At 39.1% G+C, this 22774-nt stretch overlaps 1 protein-coding gene across 2 annotated transcripts in view; it reads left to right on the top strand.

The window, feature by feature from the left end:
- LIN52 (lin-52 DREAM MuvB core complex component) overlaps positions 1–22774 on the top strand; it is a 119726-nt gene that overhangs the window by 44328 nt on the left and 52624 nt on the right. The window contains exon 6 of one of the 2 annotated variants that reach the window (XM_029237867.1): positions 4771–4878. The exons of the other annotated variant lie outside the window; for it this stretch is intronic. Within the exon in view, the coding sequence (XP_029093700.1) occupies positions 4771–4790 (20 nt within the window). The 3' untranslated portion in view covers positions 4791–4878. Of the gene's footprint in view, positions 1–4770; positions 4879–22774 lie in introns of those variants that run through there. 2 annotated transcript variants of the gene reach the window in all.

Consider the following 22774-nt stretch of genomic DNA (forward strand, 5'->3'; position numbering starts at 1 on the left):
ACTCCCTTCTGGCTTGCAGAGTTTCTGCTGAAAAATCAGCTGTTAACCTTATGGGGATTTCCTTGTATGTTATTTGTTGCTTTTCCCTTGCTGCTTTTAATATTTTTTCTTTGTATTTAATTTTTGATATGTTGATTAATATGTCTCTCAGCATGTTTCTCTTTCGGTTTATCCTGTATGGTACTCTGTGTGCTTCCTGGACTTGATTGACTATTTCCCTTCCCAAGTTAGGGAAGTTTTTGACTATAATCTCTTCAGATATTTTCTCAGACCCTTTCTTTTTCTCTTCTTCTTCTGGGGCTCCTGTAATTCAAATGTTGGTGAGTTTAATGCTGTCCCAGACGTCTCTGAGACTGTCCTCAATTCTTTTCATTCTTTTTTCTTTATGCTGCTCCCTGGCAGTTATTTCCACCATTTTACTTTCCAGCTCACTTATCCGTTCTTCTGCCTCAGTTATTCTCTTATTGATTCCTTCCAGAGTATTTTTAATTTCAGTAATTGTGTTGTTCATCACTGTTTGTTTGCTCTTTAGTTCTTCTAAATCCTTGTTAAATGTTTCTTGTATTTTCTCCATTCTGTTTCCGAGATTTTGGATCATCTTTACTATCATTACTCTGAATTCTTTTTCAGGTAGGTTGCCTATTTTGTCTTCATTTATTTGATCTTGTAGGTTTTTACCTTGCTCCTTTGTCTGTAACATATTTTGTTGTCATTTCTGTTGTTTTTTTTTTTTTGATGTGTGGTGCTGTATTCCTGTCTTACTGGTTGTTTGGCCTGAGACATCCAGCACTGGAGTTTGCAGGTTGTTGGATAGAGCTGGGTCTTGTTGCTGAGATGAGGACCTCCAGGAGGCCTCACTCCGATTGATATTCCCTGGGTTCTGAGGTTCTCTGTTAGTCCAGCGGTTTGGACTCGGAGCTCCCACCACTGGAGCTCAGGCCCAACCTGTGCCCTGGGAACCAAGATCCCGCAAGCTTCATGGCATGGTAAAAAAAAAAACAAAGAAAAAGAAAGAAAGGAAGGAAGGGAGGGAGGGAGGAAAGAAGGAAAGAAGGAAGAAAGAAAGGAGCAGTACAATATACTAGGAAAAATAAAACTATAATTGAAACAACTGCAACAAGGTAAATTAAAACCACAACAGAAAAAAGAAACAAAAAAGGGGAGGGGAGGAAACAAGCCAAAAGGAGAGATCACTAACAAAGTATAAAGAGTAAAATAAAATTAGGAAAATAAAAGATTTATTAGGACAAATTAAAAAATCAACAACAATGAATCAACAAGGTAAAACAGAACCCTAATCTAAAAGAGGAAAAAAGAAAAGAAAAAAAAAAGCCTTGGGGGTGGAGTTTAGTTGGGGGGTGAAACTTAGGCAGGGGTGGGACATAGGTGGGTGGGTGGGTGATGTTTGAGCATGGGGCGGGGCCTAGGCAGGCTGACGTTCAATTGTGGGGCGGGGCCTCTGCTTAGGACCTGGCAGAAGGGGAGAGGCAGCAGGTGGTAAGGAGGGCCTCTGGAGAGTGGAGTTACGGAGTTTGGAGGTAGGGCCCTGAGTGAGCGTGTGTGGGTGGGGTTTAGGTCCAGCTCGATGGAGGGGGTCTCCGAGTGTAGAGGTGGGGCACTGGGTGGGGGTGTAGGGGTGGGGCTTGGGCTCTGAATGGCAGGAGGGAGGCTCTGAGGGCAGAGGATTAGGTCCTGGAGCCCAACAGGCTTCCCAGTGCCTAAGTGGACAGGGAAAGCACTGGCCCCGTTCCCTTCTGTTCCTTCGTGCACCTCCCCCACCACCTCTCCCAGGGTCTCCCCCGTTGCTGCTGGACCCCTAACTGCGGGTGTGTCCTGCTGGGTGTAGGAACTCCTTCCCTCCCCCAGACACCCCTCAGGGGTGCCATTCCCAGAGGTCTGGCCTTTACTTTTGCTTCCCCTTCCCTCCCTCCCACTCCCTCAGGACCCGCATGGCTGGAGGGGGCCTAGGTGGGCAGAGGATCAGGCTCGGCATCTCAGCAGGTTTCTGGGGGTCCAAGTGGGCAGGGGAAAGCTGGCCATGCTCCCTTTGGATCCTGTGCCCTCCCAATGGTTCCCCAGTTTCCCCCTTTGGGCCTGGGATCCCTTCCCCTCCCCCAGCCACCCCTCAGGGGTGCCAGCCTCTACTACTTCTCCCCCTTCACTTCTCCCACATGCCACGTCCTACCCGATTGCTGGGGGTTCCTCCCGTCCCCTTAGGTGTCCGTGGTCCCCCACCAGTGCCTGGTAGGTGCCCTAATTGTGAGGAGACAAGAATTACGTGTCCTCCTAGAATGCCAATTTGACTCCGCCCTTCATTGTAGTTTTGATTTGCATTTCTCTAATAATTAGCGATGTTGAGCATCTGTATGTCTTCTTTGGATAAATGTCTATTTAGGTCTGCCCGTGTTTTCATTGGGTTGTTTGTTTCTTTGCTAATGAGTTGTATGAGCTGTTTGTATATTTTGGAAATTAAGCCCTTGTCGGTTGCATCTTTTGCAAATATTTTCGCCCCTTTCATAGGTTGTCTTTTCATTTTGTTGGTAGTTTCCTTTACTGTGCAAAAGTTTTTAAGTTTGATTAGGTCCCATTTGTTTATTTTTGCTTTTATTTCTTTTGCCCTGGGAGAGTAATCTAAGAAAATATTGCTACAATTTATGTCAAAGAATGTTTCACCTATGTTCTTTTCTAAGAGTTTTATGGTGTCATGTCTTACATTTAGGTCTTTAATGAGTTTGATTTTTGACATGGGGGTTTGGCTTTGGATGTGAATTCTCCATTATATAGACAGTTGAATGCATGGATGAGTGAGGAATGAGTGAAAGGTAGGACATGGAAATAGGAGTTTGGCTATTGAGAGGGAGAAAGGGTGATAGCGAGAGGGAGAAGTGGAGTCAAAGTTTCTTGTTTGCTTTAGGACAGTAGACTTATGTTTGTTTAAATTCTGGCGGCAAAGATGGAAGAGTGGTGAAAAGGGATAAAGTGTAAGGTTCCTGAGAGGGCTTGAAGGGTTAGGGTTTAGAGCACAGGTGTATTGGCCTTAGATTGAAGAGAGCTACTGGATTGTAACAAGAGGAAAGAGAGTAGATGAAAGTGCAGGTTTGTGAGTTGATGGGAAGGTGAGAGAGTGCCTCTATGTTGGATCACAGATTTTCCTTTTCTGTATCTCTCCACTTCAAGTTATATGAACATATGTCAGGAAATGAATAATTAAATATGCTTTTAATGCAGGATGGCAACCAAAAATTTTAACATGATTTAGGAGTTAAGTTTCTTATTCTTAAGTACTCTGGCTTCTTGTTTGCCTATGCAGGCCATCCTGCAACAAATAACCAGCCCAAATCTCACCCCCCATTGTCCAATGTACTTTGTTAGATACCACAATGGTGCGTTGCATGGGTTTCAGCAATCTTGAGTATATTCCTAATATCAGCTTAGGAGTGCTTCTAACTGAGATTTAAAGGATAACCAAGAATAACACTTGTTTGTATTTACACAATGACTTTTTTTTTAAAGTAAAGAGAGTTTTCTGGCCTTAAAGATCTCAGTTTGGAGTGTCTTACTCTTTTCAAAATAACATCTAGTGTGGGGAAAAACAGCTTCTAAAATGTAAAAGCTCTGCTGGGTTTTCTTTAGAATAAAAATGGTCGTGTAGCATTGTAGAGAACATTAGAAATGGTGTGAGTGAAGTGCTTAGCATAGGTCTAAGTAAAGCAGCTAGATTGTAGTGCAAATGATGTAACTATATACACGGTTTATGTCAAAAACTATAAGAACAAGAGATATTGCTTATCGAACTGAAAAGAATTGTTAAAGAGTCATAGAATCTTTTTTGTGATATGTATTTTAAAAGTTAAATATGAGCTTTATTTTTTCCTACTATAAAACAATACATATTCATTGTAGAAAATATAAAGAAAGCAAAAATCACCCCAAATCACAGCATCCTAAAACAGTAATCACTTTTAACTTTTTGGTCAACAGTCCTCCAAATCCTCCAAACATTTCTTTCTAAGAGGTATTATACACATATACATGCACATACACATATATGCATGTACATATATATATATATTTTACATACATGGCATCATGCTATTCCTTTTCTACAACCTGCATTTTTGACTTAGTGCATTGTGGACATCTTTCAATACCCATGAAAACATAGCAAAATCATCAGTTTTATGACTGTGTGGAATACCATTATATGATTATTTATAATGTATTTCATTAATTCTCTCTTAATGGACATTTAGGTTGTTTCCAGTGTTTCACTAAAGTAAATCATGCTGTGATAAGCATCCTTTACTCTGATCAAGGTGAATGGCACATTAAAAATTATTACATATTGCCAAAGTGACCTCCAGAAAGACTAGTCCAAATTATATTTCTAAGGACAGTAAATGAAAGTACTTGCATTCCTACATCTTATAGCCAACTCTAGATGTTGTGAAACTTTTTAGTACTTGTGCATTTTATAGATGAAAAATTATGTTTCAGTATTTTTTATATGTATTTCTTTGATTGCTAATAAAGTTATGTTTACTGGCCACTTGTTTTTCCTCCTTTTATGAATTTCCCCTTATAGTTCTTATCTACTTTTCTGTTGGTTCACCCTCCAGTATTTAAAGGTGAGGAAACTGAGGTCTAAAGAAATGAAGTGACTTAGACCTTGGTCACCCAGAAATTTAGTGACAGAATTGGTAATCATAGCATGTTAGAGCTGGAAAGGAATCTAAGAGATCATCAAGTCCCAACGCTCTAATGTTACAGATGCAGAAACAGAGGCCTAAAGATATTAGGTGACTTACCTAAGGACAGCCACACAGCTCATTAGTGACAGAACCAGGAATCTGAATCATGTCTCATGAAGAGGGAAAGGCAAGTAACATTTTTGAGCCTGCTATGTTTCTTACATGTACTTTTTCACTTAATTCTCTCTACTATTCTGCTGTTATTCCCATTTGAACAGATGTGGTAACTGAGGTTCAAAGAACTTCAATGATTTGCCCAGTCACACACCTAGCTATTTGCAAAATGGCCTAGAATCCAAGTCTTCTGATTCTTAATCCAGGGGTAATATTGCCTCTTAGAGTAGTAACTGTCGATAGTAGAGTTACATAGTAGATCTGTTTCTTGGCTTCATTCAAATACTCATTTGATAAAATATGATTTGCCTCTTAGGAGCTTGTAAATAAAACTCTGCCTCTGTTTAGTAGTTCTTATTTGATACCGGACACCAATCTGACCGTGAACTAAAGGAACTTATCATTGTAAGCAAAAGCTGATTAGAAGCCATGTCTAATGATTATTGAGTGAAGAATTGAGATCCATGAGCTAGATATGACCTAAGTTTTGTATGGTAGTGATGTCTGGGTTGAAACTCTTAGTATCATCTTAGAATTATTTTTATTACATAGAGAATAAAATCTTAATATATAAATTGAAAATGACATTTGGGTTCTCTGAAGTGTAAAATGGATCTCAAATCATCAAGGGATCAAATAGGAACAAAATCGAAACCATGTCAATTGCATCCTCCATATCTCTAAAAAAGCCTGTTAACCTTCATTTCTTGACAGGGCACAGAATTTCAAAATCATATCAGAGCTGATTTGGTTAGGGCTCCGTCCTATAGAGATGTACAAAGATGACTATTGACTTGTGTATAACTTTGTTGACACTCTTGGTTCGTGCATTTATGTGGAAGTTAGTTGGTAAACTCTGTTCTCCGTTTCTGCTTTCCAGACAGATCTTGTGTTTGGGTTGATGTTTTTTAAACCTGCTAGTTTTATGTAAGTAAGTTGGGGAAAGTGGAAGAGTGCAGCAAGTGATAGAATCATTTTTTTCCTTCACAGAGAATTTTATAGGCTTGTTGAATAGAGGGACCAACAATTAACTCACATTATTCTAGTCTTCAGCAGTAGAGATCTATTAAGCTTATTATTTAAGAAATAGACATTATTTCTTTTTTTCTTTTTTTTTTTTTTTTTTTGCAGTATGCGGGCCTATCACTGTTGTGGCCTCTCCTGTTGCGGAGCACAGGCTCCAGACGCGCAGGCCCAGTGGCCATGGCTCATGGGCCCAGCTGCTCCGCAGCATGTGGGATCTTCCTGGACCAGGGCACGAACCCGTGTCCCCTACATCGGCGGGCGGACTCTTAACCACTGCACCACCAGGGAAGCCCCTTATTTCTTATCTTTGGTATTTTTCTGATTTACTTTATTGGAATAAGAGTTAAAGTTTAATTAAGACTTCTAGATTCCGGTAAAGTTTGGAGGTTTGGTTTTGTTTCACCTTTTGTTTGTTTGTTTTTGTTTTTCCCTTCCCTCTTGTAGCCTTTGTCACTAGAAGAATGTGAAAAACAGAGTTGGGTAGTTGATGGAAGTGGTATAGCTAAAACTATACCACTTTTAAGCTCATGCAAAGGTGGTTACATAAAGAGAATAGAGCACTAATTCAGTGTATTAACAAACAAGCATCACCAGAAGTAATTCCTATTCTAGTATCAAACATAATAGCCCTTTAACATCTCCTTTGGAATGTTGAAAAGAGATCAAATGAAACCTTCAGAATGGTCATTTATAGGGGAAGAAGAAACCTCCACTTTCATTCATCCATTGTAGCTCCACTTTCTCATTTTAATGCTCAGTCCACAGTGGCTATGGTAAAAGATGTCCTGCATCTACAGAGATGGCAGTGGAGAGGGGATATCACCTTTCTGTTTATTGCTTGTTGCAATTTGGCCTGTTTACAGACAGAATTGCTGTGCGGGTGCTTCTAGTGGAGAGCAAAGGAAATCAAGGTAGCAGCAAGAAATCAGCATTTACACATGACCTGTGAATTGGCTAATTTTTAACATGCAGTTAGTTAAGAAATAATTACAGCCTGAGGAGTCATGACCTCAACTTTTCATCATCTCCATTGGATTGTGCCTCAGTTTGGAAATGAAGGAGGTATATGGGAAGTTTTAATTGTACCTGTGTGATTTATCCCTAGTCAGCTCTTTAATTTCTTCTGGCTGTCTGAGGTTTCCGACATGCTGTAAATTTCCCCAACTTTTTCATTATCTGCAATTTCTTTATGACTCGTGAATCAGAGTGGAGAGAGTGTGTGGATTTACAGCAGAGATAAACATGTCCATAAAGTCTGTATCTGTGTCAGTAATTGTACTGCTGTCAGTGACTGTCCTGTTTTACAGGCCTCTCTTGGGAAAGGAACCGGCTTCGCTACCAGCAGCAGCAGTGAAGTGCTTGCTTTGATTTGCATTAACTTGCTGGGAGATTAGGTAGGAATGGTGGGTAGGAACTGATACTGGACCTTGGCCTCTCTTGTTTGTTTGCCTGTTTGTTTGTTTGTTTAAGGTCAGATGACTTCATGTTGGATAACTGTTGAAAATAGAACATGTACAATGTTCATTTCCTAAGTGAAAATGCAGCTTATTTTTTGATATGGTAGATATGAAAAATCCTTTCTAACTTCATTTTACACAACGCATTTAAGATGATTTTCCTTTTCTATTGCTCTTGAGATAATTAAACTTGGGTCTTTTTTCCTCTTTCCATTTTCCTTTTCTTAGAGTTAAAACACGGAATTTCTCTTTTAGAACATTCATTCCTCTTCAAGAGTGGAGCCAGCCAGAGTCTTGATGATGACTATGTCTGCCATGTCTTAATTCTCAACTGTTAATGGCTCTTTCCTGACGGCTCGAGGTGGTGTGCCCTCAACCATTTGCCGTGAGAAAGGAAGTCTTAAAATAGAGAGAAATTCTTCATATTCCTGTCTTTAAAGACCCTTCAGGAATTCTCTAGTGTTTGCTTTTTTTCTAGCAGTTGTGAAAAGAAACTGAAGTTACGAGAAGCCCTTTTAAAATAGATGGAGAAGCAAACATATACTTTTCTTTTTTACATTTGATATTTGAGCAGATCCCTCAAGAATCAAAACTGTCCTTGCATATCCTAAGCCTTCTGCGAGGTAGTTTAAAAGGGTAGGAGGTGGCAGTACAGTTTAACAAAGAGAGGATAAGATGCATGATAAATCTCAACCTTTAGTCAGCCCAGGAGTCCAGATAATATGGAGAGTTATCTAGTTGATAACTTTTATCACCTTTTACTTCTTCTGCTTGCATTCTTTTTGCCATCTTTCTACCAGTAGATGGGAGAGGGAAGATTAAAGGAGATGATATAACACATAATTGTTTGGCTTTTTTCCAGAAGCTGTGGTGAAAAGTATGGTTAGAGAAAACTATGGCTAAAATGAAATTTGAAATTATCTGTGGTTTTAATTCTTTATCTCTCCTATTTGCCATAATAGAGTTTCTTCTTACTCAACGAGGGATAAACTGCTTTCTTTGAGTGAGAGGAATAAGCTACTTAGACCCCTTTAGTTACTGTTAGTGAACTTGCCCTCTGTTAGAACAGGGACCCTTTTCCACTCATTTTCTTCTTTCCCATCATGCCAAGCAAGTGTTCTTCATGGAATCGGCTTGTGAAGTTACATTGTTACCTAATTCTAGTTTGGGAAAACATCTAGTACTTGGTTTACTAGGTCCAATTTAACAAACATGCACAATAACCTAAACCAACCAACCAAACAAAACTTCGAGTTATCCTCTTAACTTGGTGCTGTAACATCCTGTTTTGTTTTATGAATTTAAAAAATTGTTTTCTTTAGTGAATGCCATATTGGAAGTGCTTGACATCCATTTTGCTGTAGACCTTTATTTTTTCTTTTGTCTTTTATCCATTTTATACAGCTCAACTATAAACACATTAAGTTTGGACTGAGATGAGTTTCATCTATGCCTGCCTGCTCAATTAGTCAAAAGAAGAATAAGAGGTCCGTCTAGGTCTGACTATAGAAATAAGCTTTCTGATTGCTCAGGTTGAAAGGCTTGTTATTACTAAGACTGTCTCCTCCCCCAAAATAATTTTATAGGTGGGGAAAGTGTAGTATTCTAGCTTTGCAGGGGAAGCATTTTTCTCCTGGTTGAAGAGAAAATACTTTATGGTTATCTCCTTCTGTTTCTGCTGCCCTCAGCTGTCAAATTCAGTAAAAACAAGGGTTTAATTAGGGAGCAGTCTCACAGTGTTGGAGGATAATGACATTAACAAAGAAAAGAGCAACACAACAAAAGATTATTTGAATACTAAGTTGTATACCTGCTATTCTCTGAAATGGCTCCACAGCAGGGATTGGTAACATTGTATTAAAGGTTTAATAAACATAGGCACTGGAGAGTGATTCAGTAACACGTCTCACACTTGAAAAAGCTCAGGCAGTGTCTTCCTCCCTCTCCTTAATCAGGCTGAGAATGGAATCCAAGAGTAGCCAGGCTTGAAACTAAGGGCAGGGCTGGAGTATTGATCTGTTAATATTTGTAGAAAGGATAATTCTTGGGTGAAAATCCTCCTATGGTGGTTTACTTTTTTAAGATCCCAGACTTCCTTGGAGCTATAGGTTAAAAATAACTTGTTTCAAACTACCAAGTAAATGAGTATCAATGCCACGAGTACACCAGAAAAGAAGCCCCTCTCCACTAGCTTAAGAAGAAATCCCCTTGTCTTCTTTTCCTCCACTAGTTCATTATGAAAAAATTTTAAACATCCAGTGAGTGCCCCATATTTATATATAATGGGAATATTTATTTATTTACTTATTTATTTATTTCCCCCCTCCTTGAACTATTTTGAAGTAAGTTTCTGACATCAGGCACTTTACCCCTGAATACTTCAGGATACATCTCCTAAGAATAAGGACAGTTTCCTAAATAATAATGCTATTATTACATCCAAGAAAAATTAACAATCATTGCAAAATACCTAATATCCTTCCACATTGAAAATTTCTCAATTGTCCCTAAATTTTGTGTAGCTTTCTTTTTTTTTAAACCAAGATTCAGTCAAAGTTAAGGCATTGTAAATGCCAATACATTCTTGATAGGAGAACATTTAGTGCTCCTATCTAAATTCTGCACACCAGCTCTTTTAATAAATATTTACTGAATTTTTCCTATGGTGAACATATATTTACTCAAATGACTATCATTTTCCTCTAGAATATTGAGTTTCAAGTTCTCCCTCTACACCAGGCCTGCTTTATCCAGCTTCCTTAATCTATTTCTGGTATTCTCCCCTTCCCCTAGCAGAATTAGCTGTAGAATTGATCTTTTCTCCAATAACTACTCCACTCCACAGTCAGAGTAATAGTTTTGAAACACAAATTGACATATGACCTTATTCCCTTCTTAAAACCCATCAATGGCTTCCCATTGCTCTTAGTTAAATAAAATAAAAAGCCTTAAAAAAAAAAAAAAAAAGCCTTTAACTTGGCCTTACAGCTCTACATGACCTGGCCTTTGTCACACCATGTTCATCTCACACCATGCTTCCCTCTCTGAGGGAAACTCCTAAAGAGGAAAAAGTGAGGTAAGAATTCAAGGAACACTTCTTAGAAGAGATGAAACTTAAGTAGAAATGGCTACTTATTTGGCTTCCAAATATTAATGGCTAATGTTTGTATATGGGAGGAAAGAAGACACTTGCAACTGAGAAGCAATTTGGGGGTATGAATTGGTTAGAGTACTAGAAAATGTGGTTGGAAAAGTGAGGAGGAGCTAAATTGTGGAAAACCTGAGGAATCATTTTCAAAGGTCTGGTAGCCACCCTCAGAGAGAATTGAAGGGTGTGGTGATGGGTCGACCTAAGAGACCAGCTAGGAAGCGGTTGCAGTCCAAGAATGCAGTAACTGCTTGTACTAGATAGGAGGGTATGAATGCAAAGGAAGGTTATTTGCGGGGGGAAATAGATATGAAATTGTAATAGACTGGAGAGACATGAGTCAAAATGATTTCAAGATTTTAAGCCCTTGTGACTAGGAGAATACAATTTAAGGTGGAAGTGGGTATGCATTATAAAACTTCAGTTTTGTTTGCCAAAGTGTCAGTAAGGCATCATTGAAATGAATAACTTAACTATCAAGGTTATAGGATAAAAGATTGTGGCTATCAGGTCTATTAGAATGAGGTTCGGGGGCTTCCCTGATGACACAGTGGTTGAGAGTCCGCCTGCCGATGCAGGGGACACGGGTTCGTGCCCCGGTCTGGGAAGATCCCACATGCCGCGGTGCGGCTGGGCCCGTGAGCCATGGCCACTGGGCCTGCGTGTCCGGAGCCTGTGCTCTGCAATGGGAGAGGCCACAACGGTGAGAGGCCCGCGTACCACAAAAAAAAAAGAATGAGGTTCAACTACATATAATAAGAAATCCAAAATAATTGTGGCTTACACAAAGTAGAATTTCTTTTTTCCCCACAAAAAGGAAGGCTGGAGGTAGTTAGGTACAGACTGGAAGGGGGGCTCTACAGTGTCATCAAGAACTGAGGCTTCTTTTCTTTTCACTCCACTTTCTTGGTGCCTGGCTTCCATCCTAAAGGATACCTCCTGGTCTAAGATGACTGCTAGAGATCTAGGCATTGGGCCTGAGCTGTAGGCCAGAAGAATGTGAGAAGGGAGAAAGACAAAAAGGGGCACCATACAACTGACTCCTTTCCTTTTAAGCAGCCTTCCTGGAAATCCCACAGAATTCAGTCATCTGGACTGACTGCCCTAGCTGCAAAAGAATGTAGTCTTTTATCCTGAGCTGTAATTTTGCTGGGTAAGAATTGGGGTTCTTTTAATAAGGAGGAAAGGGAGAACAGGTATTGGGATAAGCAACCAACATTCTCTGCCACAGGGAACGAGAGACCTGTGCAAGAGCAATGATTGGTCAGTAGAAGTAGAAGAATGTGAGGTGATGGTTATGTTGAGAAGCTCAAAGTTAGTGGTTTTTGTATGTATGGATGTTAATTTGTGAATTGGACTTCATTCTTATAATTTGTTGGTTATCTTGTGTGAATTATAAATAAAGGGTAGGGACTGTTTCTGTTTTCTTTACTGTATGTTTGGTGTTCCAAAAATGAGTGAATAGCTTTTAAGAGATCTTGCAGACCTTTGTCTTTGGGGGGTTGGTTTCCAAGGAAGTAAATAGAAGATCTCAGCTTTTTTTTTAATCTTTAGGAGGCAAACAACTCAAGAAATGGTCATCTTTTAATATTGACTGTTTTTAGTAGTCAGCTTAGTAATACTTATGTCTACTCAGCAGGTTCTGAGTAGATATTTCTAGTTATGAAGAGAAACACTTGGTTCTCTGATTTCCACATATTTATCAAGATTCTAAGATTAAAAAAAAGAAGATTGTTTAAGTAAAATTTTGTTTTATGCGAATTAGCCTGGATTAGGGAATCCGAGGGCTAATTTTTATCTTCACTCTGTCTCACAGCTGGGCCCCGTGATCCTTGATTATAAAAGTCTATCAATATTGTTGAATGAATGATTGAATTATTTCTAAAGCCTGATATTATGTAGGCTCTGGTGATATTACTGTTTAACATAGTAGAATTTGCTTTATAGCCAGTAAAAAAAAAACAACTGTAATATCCTTTATTAATATATTACATAATATAATTATTAATATAATTACATATATTATTAGTAAGCTATTTTTATAATGACTATATTGCTAGTTTAAAAAATCTAACTCCTAAGACTACTTTTCAGCAAAATACATAAATAGATTCATTTAGAAGCACTTTTTGAAAACTTGGCCCCAAATGCCAGATAAAGCTATCAGATTTATGCTGCTTAAAACAGTGAAAATCAGTGTTTTCCTCTTCCTGTTGTGAGACAACTCCTTACTTTCCTTGTAGCACTTTATCTGCTGCAGAGTGTGCATGATTTTGCCCTACTTCTGGTAACTGGATTCTTATCCTCTCAATAGCATCAGTATTAAGCCAGCCTTCTTTACCTCCTCCATCCATATTAAACCTGTCTTGGAAAGAGTCTGTTTATTGGATAATAGAGCTACACTGGGGCTCTATGACAGTATCTTTTGCTGCCTCGTTAACTCTGGAGCATTAGAACAAGATAAAAATGCCCTAAATCCTCTTATCTGATGTCTGGTGTAACCTGCTGAAAGCAGGAGTGCTATTAGTTTATGTTAGAAATCAAATGGCCCTCTCCAGTGCAGGAAGTACTGATTAAAGCTGAAGTGTCCCTGGAGGACTCTACAGCTGTCAAAGGGGTGGTAGCTGCCCCAGGGGTGGTAGCTGCCCTCACCAAAAGGGATATCTGGGCCAGAGGTCCCAGTGGGGTGGTGCCTTAAGAACACACACGTGGCTGCCCCAGCTGTTCTGCTTTGCCTAATGAATTGTTTTACAAGAAGAGGCTGGGTATTGTCATCACAAGCTGCCTTCCTTAGGGACGGGAGCAGGCCAAATAATGAGTAATGTTAGTGATGGTAATTGAAAAGTGATGGCTCTCCTGGGATCTTTATAGCCTGGAGCTGGTTGGCACTTGTGGATTGTCTTGTCCTACCAAGGCCCTTTTTGAAGTGTGCCTTTTTTTTCCCCCAATTTCATAATAATGTTGTGATTTTTTTTTTTCTCCCCTTCCTACTATAGAAGTTTATTGGCAGAGGCAGTCTTAGGAACATTATAGTGGCTTTAAGTACAAAAGGAACAGCTTTGGCTTTTTCATTAAATTATCAACACTGCAATAGTAACGAAGGGCCACCACATCTTCTTAGTCTCTTGGGGAACCGCTGCAGAGATCTCTCCAGACTTTTAAAAGAACATTTTAAACTTATACAGATAATTCAATCTCTTGATTTAAAAACTTTTTAAAAATAGTATGGGAGAATATAAAGTGAAAAGTAAAATCCTTACCTGCTGAACTTATCTGAGGAAACCACCAACAGTTTCTCCATGAACATTTCCAGACATTTTCTATGCATTAATGAAGTTTATATATGTTGCCACACACAGATGAGGTCATAATACGTATACGTAATGTTTTGTAACTTGTTTTTTCCTCCCCACAATATATCTTAGATATCTTTCCACAGCATTTCAGATAGATCTACCTCTTTGTTTCTCAATTGCTGCATAGAAATTCATAGTATGGATATACCAATGCCAGACTCTTTGTTGACAGTTTGACTTGGACCTATGAGTGAATACTTACTGTACCAATTGGTTGCAATGACTGATTTGTGTTCTATGGTTCAACCTATGATTTTTACATGAAGTGATTTCCTCTCTTCAGGAATGTTGCCTTTAGTTCCGGGACTGTTTTAAAATAGAAAATACTAGAGGCAAAACTTTTTTGGAAGGATGGTGTGAGTCTTGTCATGGATCATCAGCTGGACATATGTAGTGATTTGCACCCTACTGTGTGTTTTAAATTCTTTGCTTAGTTAAATGAGAAGTGTTCTGTCCCAGATAGGTGGGGAAAACAAATAGCCTTTAATGGATGTTGTCTAAGGCATTGATTGGAGGCTTCCTCTAAAGTTGAATGAGTGTTTTCTCCCCTAATTTTCTACTTCACAAGTTCCAAGAATCAAGTTATGAATGCATTAATGGACTTGGGTAATGATTTGTCAGCACGTGAAAATGAGGACTTAGGTTTCTTGTGTAACAGCTTGGCTAACAAAGCAAGTTTGTGCCTCATGAACTTTAGGGCCCTTGCTAGGAGTGGCAGTGTGATGAATGAAGCAAAGCAATTTTCTGGGAGCATTTCAGGTCAGTGATGGGAGAAATCAGTTGTCTTCTTAGGCAAACAGAAACCTAATTTTAGTTGCATCTGTCTTCAGTAGAATCTATGCAAATTGAGTGGTAAAAATTTTTACTTCCATCAAAAGTAGGAACATTGTAGGTCTTTTTAAACTCAAAGCCCTTTAGACTAATTCTCTCAACACTTCAAAGTTCTGATTTGCCCAAATGTTGAAAGATGTCATTCTAATAAATTGTGAAATGCCAACCTGTTTTGTTTCAAGTTTCTTACACATTTTCCCTCTCCTTGATGTTAGTCATTTGAATTGTTATACAATGCTTAACTTAATACTTGGAGGCTATTATTAATAACAGTTACTATTTATACCCAATTTACTTCTTGTCCAAGCCTTCAGTATTCTTGGGAAACATAGGTATACAGAGATTTTCAGGGGCTCTTGTGGGTGTAGGAGGTCCTCTAGACCTGCGCTGTCCAAAACGGTAGCCACTAGCCGCACGTGGCTATTTGAAGTTAAATTATTTAAAGTTAAATAAAATTTAGAATGTAACTCCTCAGATGCACTCCTCAGTAAATGCTCTCGGGTAGGCACACACGGCTGCTGTCTACCATTTTGGATGGCACAGACATAGAACACTTCCATCAGATGGCACTACTCTAAACTAAAGGTTGGCTAACTGTGGCTCATAGCCCATTTTTGTATTCCCTGTGAACTAAGAATGGTTTTTACATTTTTAAAACGTTATAAAAATAAAACAAAAAATGGAAGAATATGAGACAGCGACTGATTGTGGCCCACAAAACCTAACATATTAACTGTTTGGCCCTTTACATGAAAAGTTTCCTGACACTTGGACCTATGTCCACTTCTCTTGAAAACATTTCAGCTTTTCTGATCAAGTTAGGTTAGGGATTTCCCTAAGCCGTCAGAAGATTGTGAATCTATCAAGCAAATTAGGCAAATTTAGAGCAAAGTTTCTTTCTATAGACAGACTGCGGAATTAGTCCAGAGCTCACACAAATTAGTTCCCTGGAGCTAGCACAACCGGGATGAGCTTTGAAATAGGTAAAATTCTTTGTAGTATAAATGGTCGACTTGCAACAGCTTTGTGAATAATACCTACAGTGTAACAGAACATCATTCTGATTTTGTATACTATTTTGTGTCTTTTAAGTACTTATTCTCTCATCTTAATTCTGAAAGAAATAGAATGAATACATTTCAGCAGACGCACTTGACCTTTCAACAAAGAATTTACCGTGAAGGTTTTTAACTGTTCAATTTGTTTTCGACTGTCAAATTACTTCAGTCAATCTCTCCTAGGAGAAATGAAGCAAAGAGATTCTTCTGCTGATATTCTCAACATCTGAGAGAATCTTCCGTTGCCAAATGTAGCTCTAACAATTTCTTATTAAATATGAAGCTTACAAAATCTGCCTATAAAATGAGCATCTGGCATTTCTGTGGTAAATTAGAGAGTCAACTTGTTGCTTTCAAGATAGAACCTTGGGGGGCTTCCCTGGTGGAGCAGTGGTTAAGAATCCGCCTGCCAATGCAGGGGACATGGGTTTGAGCCCTGGTCCGGGAAGATCCCACATGCCACAGAGCAACTAAGCCCGTGTGCCACAACTACTGAGGCTGCACTCTAGAGCCCGCGAGCCACAACTACTGAGCCTGCATGCTGCAACTACTGAAGCCCGCGCGCCTAGAGCCCGTGCTCCGCAACAAGAGAAGCCACCGCAATGAGAAGCCTGCGCACCGCAACAAAGAGTAGCCCCCCCTCGCCGCAACTAGAGAAAACCCGCACGCAGCAACGAAGACCCAACGCAGCCAAATAAATAAGTAAATTTTTAAAAAGATAGAACCTTGACATTCACGAGGGAACTTTGTGAATTCCCAAGTTTGTGATAACCTATAGCGTATCATTTTTTGCCGTAAAATGCATTAAGATGTGGTTGAAAAAAATCAGTTTACCCCTTTAGGCTTTTGATGTAAATTATTCCATAATTAGAAGTAACTAAAGTAACTCTCCCACTAAAACAGATGTTACACTACAATATATTAGTAGAAGCATTAATTTGAACTTCTCTGAATCTTCATATTCAAGGTAGTGATACCAGATAATTATGGACTGTATGGTGAGATCATGAAACGTACTGAACTACAGAAAAAGTCACATTTCAACATTAGCTTTGGAGAAAGAGGCAAATGGTAGAGGAAGCAAGGAGATCATTGTGACACAGCATTCTGAGGGGGAACCTTCCTGAAGTGATAGCTTTTTTCTAAAGAACACTATGAATGGTAGCTATGTATTGCTTTATTCCCTGGTACAGAATCAGTGCAAATTTTATTACTGAAAGCTCTGTTCACTGATCATAACTTGTTTTGGTGTCAGTTAACAGTTTGCCATGTTAGAACTTTGACTAAATTTATGAAAACCCCCAAAATTTCTTCTAAATCTTCAGTGTCTTCCTCTTTGTCATTCTTTGCCAAATCATCTCTAAGTCTTCTCGCTCTTCTGATTCTTCCATGTCACTTTTATGTGTGCCCTCCAAACCTTCGCCACCCTCTTGTACTTATTTTCTTTAAATTAAAACTATATGGGACTTCTCTGGTGGCACAGTGGTTAAGAATCTGCCTGCCAATGCAGATGTCAGTATTTATGGTATACTCTTCATTACCTGTGAAAATAATCTCCTTGAAGTCATATACTGCCTTCTTTCATAAGGCATGCCAATAAGCATCTACCCTTCTGGATCACCCAATAATACTTGGATCACACCCATAATATTTCTTATATAATCAAGGATGTACCTCTTCTAAAGCTGGCAATTACCAAATTTGAGATCTTTGTCCACAGCACTTTATGATGCCAGTGAAAGTATAGCAAAGTCATATACCTTGAGCTTGTGTTCTACACTCCACGTGGAAAGTCAGAAGCATTAAGGGGAAGGAACATCACCTTGACTTAGAGTTGTAAACTATAGTCCTTAAGGATAGCCTTGCACATTGTCCATGATGAGGAGAACTGAAATTCAAGCTTTTGAGAAATTAGATATTTCTCTATTTCTGGCATAAAGTATGTATAAAACCAGTCCAAAAAACATTGCCCTGTATCTGAGGTTTTTTATTGGCCTGTCACTGTTTGGAAAGGCGTTCTTTTTATGTCCTGAGGATCTCAGATCAGTAGGACAAACATAACTTTTTCTCAACAATTACTACAAAATAGATAAGTCAGTCTGATCTTAAACTCTGTAAGCTCTATAAGGATATGTGAGCATCTGGGCTTTTCACCCCTCAATTCCCAACACTTATATAATTTGTACATGATAAATATCTAATTGTCTAATAGGAGCTTACCTTTCCTCTTTCATGATTTATGTTCACAAAGGCATTTTCTTTTAACATGTCAGTTTTACCTATGTTAAACAATTTCTTGTTATGACTTATAATCCTTCTTTTTTATGAACCCTTTAACTTTACATTTTCTCCCAAATCACATTGTGGTCATAAGTCCCATGTTTCCTGTATCATTCTCACTGCCTTTTCAGCTTTCATTAAAGTTTCTCGCTCTCTCCTTCTCTCTGTACGATAAATATTTTGATAAAAGCTTGTGCACTTGCTGCAACATTCCCACACACTTCTGGATATGTGATAGAACTATTCATGTCACGGATCTGAGCCAGCCTCAAGAAAAGTATTCCAGCCATCCTTTATTCCAAATTTGTAGAAACTTTTAGTCCTTTCTAGTATCCATAGTGTTATTTTTACTATGTAAACGAGTACCAATAGGGAATATCAGAGTCACAGTGAGATGCAGGTGGTGAGTGGACTGCTAGGCTCACTCACTAGCTGAATGACTTGCTCCTTCAGTGTGTGTTGTTGAGATTAGTGCATCAGCAAAATTGCAAGTAAACTCCTGTGTTATATTGACTTTCATACTTTCATGGTTGAAATATCATGGATATTAAAGACTTGAATTCAGATACTACAACTCTTACATTTATGAGTTGTTCAGAATAACTTGCTTTCCTACTTAAGTATAAAGAATAGAAAAATTCGATTCTTTGGTAATGGCATTATTTAGCATTGTATAGAATGTTGCAGTGTAATTTTTCTCTGGAATTTTTGTGACACTGTTAGAAGAAATAAATGGTTTTTGCCACAAATGAGATCTAATAATTATTTTCTTTAAATTAAAATTATATGGGACTTCTCTGGTGGCACAGTGGTTAAGAATCTGCCTGCCAATGCAGAGGACCTGGATTTGATCCCTGGTCCAGGAAGATCCCACATGCCGCGGGGCAGCTAAGCCCGTGCGCCGCAACTACTGAGCCTGTGCTCTAGAGCCTGTGAGCCACAACTACTGAGCCTGTGTGCCACAACTACTGAAGCCCACATGCCTAGAGCTCGTGCTCCGCAGCAAGAGAAGCCACCACAATGAGAAGCACGCGCACCACAATGAAGAGTGGCCCCCGCTCGCTGCAGCTAGAGAAAGCCCGTGTGCAGCAACAAGACCCAATGCAGCCAAAAGTAAATAAATAAATTTATTTAAAAAAAAAAAGAATTCTGCCCCTAGAAATTACATTGGATTCTGTTTTTATTGTTCAGCACCACTGTGTGAAATGAGCATATGCCAATATGGGCTGTCCCCACCTACATTAGCTTTGGTGTTAGGTGGGTATAAGCAGTGAGATCCCAGTTTGCATGATTAACCTTGTAAGGACTATGGATCCTTCCATATATAGGTAGTACCCCCTATACTTTATTTAGGTCAAGAATGAAGCTGGTTTTGCAGAAATTAACAAGTAAATCCTAAAATTCACAGGGAAATACAAGAGACCCAGAAGAGCTAAACAATCTTAAAAAAGAACAAAAGTGAAGTCTCACATTTCCCAGTCTCAACACTTAATATAAAGCTACAAGTAATCAAGATAGTGTAGTACTGGCATAAGGATAGCCATACAGATCAATGGAATAGAATTGAGAATCCAGAAATAAACCCTCACATTTATAGTCAATTAATTTTTGACACGGGTGCCAGATCATTCAATGGGGGAAAATACATAGTCTCTTAAATGGTGCTGGGAAAATGGAATATCTACATGCAAAAACTCAAGATTAAACCCCCTACCTTACACCATATACAAATATTAATTCAGAATGTATTATATGGTCCTTACCTGGTGGTCCAGTGGTAAAGAATCTGCTTTACAATGCAGGGGACGTGGGTTCAATCCCTGGTCAGGGGACTAAGATCCCGCATGGTGTGGGGCAACTAAGCCCATGCACCACAACCACTGAGCTTGTGCACCTCAACTAGAGCCTGGATGTCACAAACTACAGAACCCACATGCTCTGGAGCCTGCGCGCCACAACTAGAGAGAGAAAACCCGCATGCCACAGCTAGAGAGAAACCCATGCACTGCAACAAAGAGCCTGCACGCCACAATGAAGATCCCGTGTGCCACGACTAAGACCAGACGCAGCCAAAAATAAATAAATAAATAATAAATCTTTTTTAAAAAAATGGATTATAGACCTAAATGTAAGAGCTAAAACTATAATACTCTTAGAAGAAAACATAGGCATGAATCGTTGTGGCCTTAAATTAGGCAGTGTTTCTTAGATATGATAAGGCATAAGCAGAGAAAGGAAATAATAAATTGGGCTTCATCAAAATGTAAAACTTTTATGTTTCAAAGATACCCTCAAGGGGCTTCCCTGGGGGCACAGTGATTAAGAATCCACCTGCCAATGCAGGGGACACGGGTTTGATCTCTGGTCCAGGAAGATCCCACGTGCCGCGGAGCAACTAAGCCCGTGCGCCACAACTACTGAGCCTGCGCACCACAACTACTAAAGTCCTCATGCTCTGGGGCCCACGTGCCGCAACTACTGAGCCTGCGTGCTGCAGCTTCTGAAGCCCATGTGCCTAGAGCCCATGCTCTGCAACAAGAGAAGCCACCACAATGAGAAGCCCGTGCACCGCAATGAAGAGTAGTAGCCCCCACTCTCCACAACTAGAGAAAAGACTGTGCGCAGCAATGAAGACCCAACACAGCCAAAAATTTTAAAAAAAAAGATACCATCAAGAAAGTAATAAAACAGCCCACAGAATGGGAGAAGACTTTTACAAATCATTTCTATATTGTTTGATAATCTAGACTATATAAAGAACTCTTACAACTCAACAATAAAAAGCCCCATTTTTAAAGTGGGCAAAGGATTTAAATAGACATTTCTCCAAAGAAGATATACAGATGGCAAATAAACAGATGCAGAGATGCTCAACATCATTAATCAATAGGGAAATGCAAATCAAAACCATGAGATATTCACATCCACTAGGATGACTATAATAAAAAAGATGGACAGTAACAAGTGTTGACAAGGATGTGAAAAATTGGAACACTTGTGCATCACTGGTGGGAATGTAAAAATGGTGCAGCCATTTTGGAAAACAGTATGGTGGTTCCTCAAAAAATTAAAAACAGAATTACTATATGATCCAGCAGTTCCACTTCTGGGCATATACCCAAAAGAATTGAAAGCAGGGACTGGAAGAGTTATTTGTACACCCATGTTCACAGCAGCATTATTTGTAATTGCTAAAAGGTGGAAACAACCCAAGTGTCTATTGATGGATGAATGGATAAACAAAATGTGTGTTCATACAGCGGAATATTATTCAGCCTTAAAAAGGAAGGAAAATTTGACACATGCTGCAACACAGATAAGCTTGAGTATATGCTGAGATAAGTTAAGTCACAAAAAGACAAATACTATATGATTCCACTTATATGAAGTGCCCAGAGTATCAAATTCATAGAGACAGAAAGTAGAACCATGATTGCCAGGGACTGTGGGAGGGGAGAATGGGGAGTTATTATTTAATGGGTACAGAGTTTCAGTTTTACAAGGTGAAAAATGTCTGGACATTGGTTGCACAACAATATGAGTATACTTAATGCCACTGAAATGTACACTTTAAAATATTTAGGATGGTAAAATGTATATTATCAGTATTTTACCACAATTGAAGGGTGAATTTTATGGTATGTGGATTATATATCAATTTTTAATTAACTTATATAAGAAAAAGAAGAAAACACAGAAATGAAACCAGTCTAGGAAGCCCAAAAGGATGTGAAGAAGGCCTGCTCCTAACTGAAGGGTATTTTTTTGATGTACAGTAGTTGGCCCTTGAACAACACAGGTTTGAACGGTGTGGATCCACTTATATATGGGTTGTGGGTTTTTTTCCCCAATAAATACGTACTACACACAACCGATAGCTGGTTGAATGCAGATATGGAACTGGAGACACTGATGGCCAACTGTGAAGTTATACCCGTATTTTTGACTCTGCAGGGGGTCAGCGCCCCTAACCTCCATATTGTTCAAGGGTCGACTGCATCCCGATTTTGTATTCCACTTCCTTCAGTTCATGAATGAGCCCCTTCTACCTCTTCTCTTCTCTTTATTCTTTCCCAAAGTAGATTTGAAATATCCTGATCATCCTTGGTACTTATTTTAACATCTGACCCTACCAAGGGGTTCACATCTATTTCTTAGGATTTAGATATTATCATAATAAAAAAACTATGGCCAACTATGAAAAGGAGTGTTCTAGACCTTAGATGTCAAAAACAAAAGCAAAAACTCCTCTCAAGGCGCTTATAATCTGATTAGGATGGCAAGGCAAATGTGTACAAGAGAGCATGACTAAGTGCCACTTGAGTACCACAGGAGTTCAGAAATGAGAGGTCATAGTGGGCTGAAGGTGGCTGGGTAGAGTCTTTTTTAAAAAGTGATATTTAAACTGGAGTGAAAGAAATATTCTATATCATCATTGGCAAATTGGTTTCCTTCTCTCTGTAAGATTTCATGTAAAATGTAGCATTCCATGCAGCAGTTACTATTTGATTAACCTGCACAGATACTTTTTTATCATATCCATTTCCCTTGCTGGCAGTTTCCTAGTATAGTAAAAGGCATCACTTGTTTGTCTACTTGTCAGGTAGTTAAATAGTCAGGGAGGCAGAGTAACCTTACACTGTAATTTGGCTATGGAGCCTTGCAGCAACCTCTCTGGGTTTACCCTGTTAAGCCTGTTAAGTGGCAACAAAGAGAAAAGAAAGTAGCCACCATCAAGCATTTCTGGCATGAG

Source organism: Monodon monoceros, unplaced genomic scaffold (assembly GCF_005190385.1).
Source record: "Monodon monoceros isolate NGI ecotype Baffin Bay Population unplaced genomic scaffold, NGI_Narwhal_1 Super_Scaffold_21, whole genome shotgun sequence".
Classification (NCBI taxonomy): Eukaryota; Metazoa; Chordata; class Mammalia; order Artiodactyla; family Monodontidae; genus Monodon; species Monodon monoceros.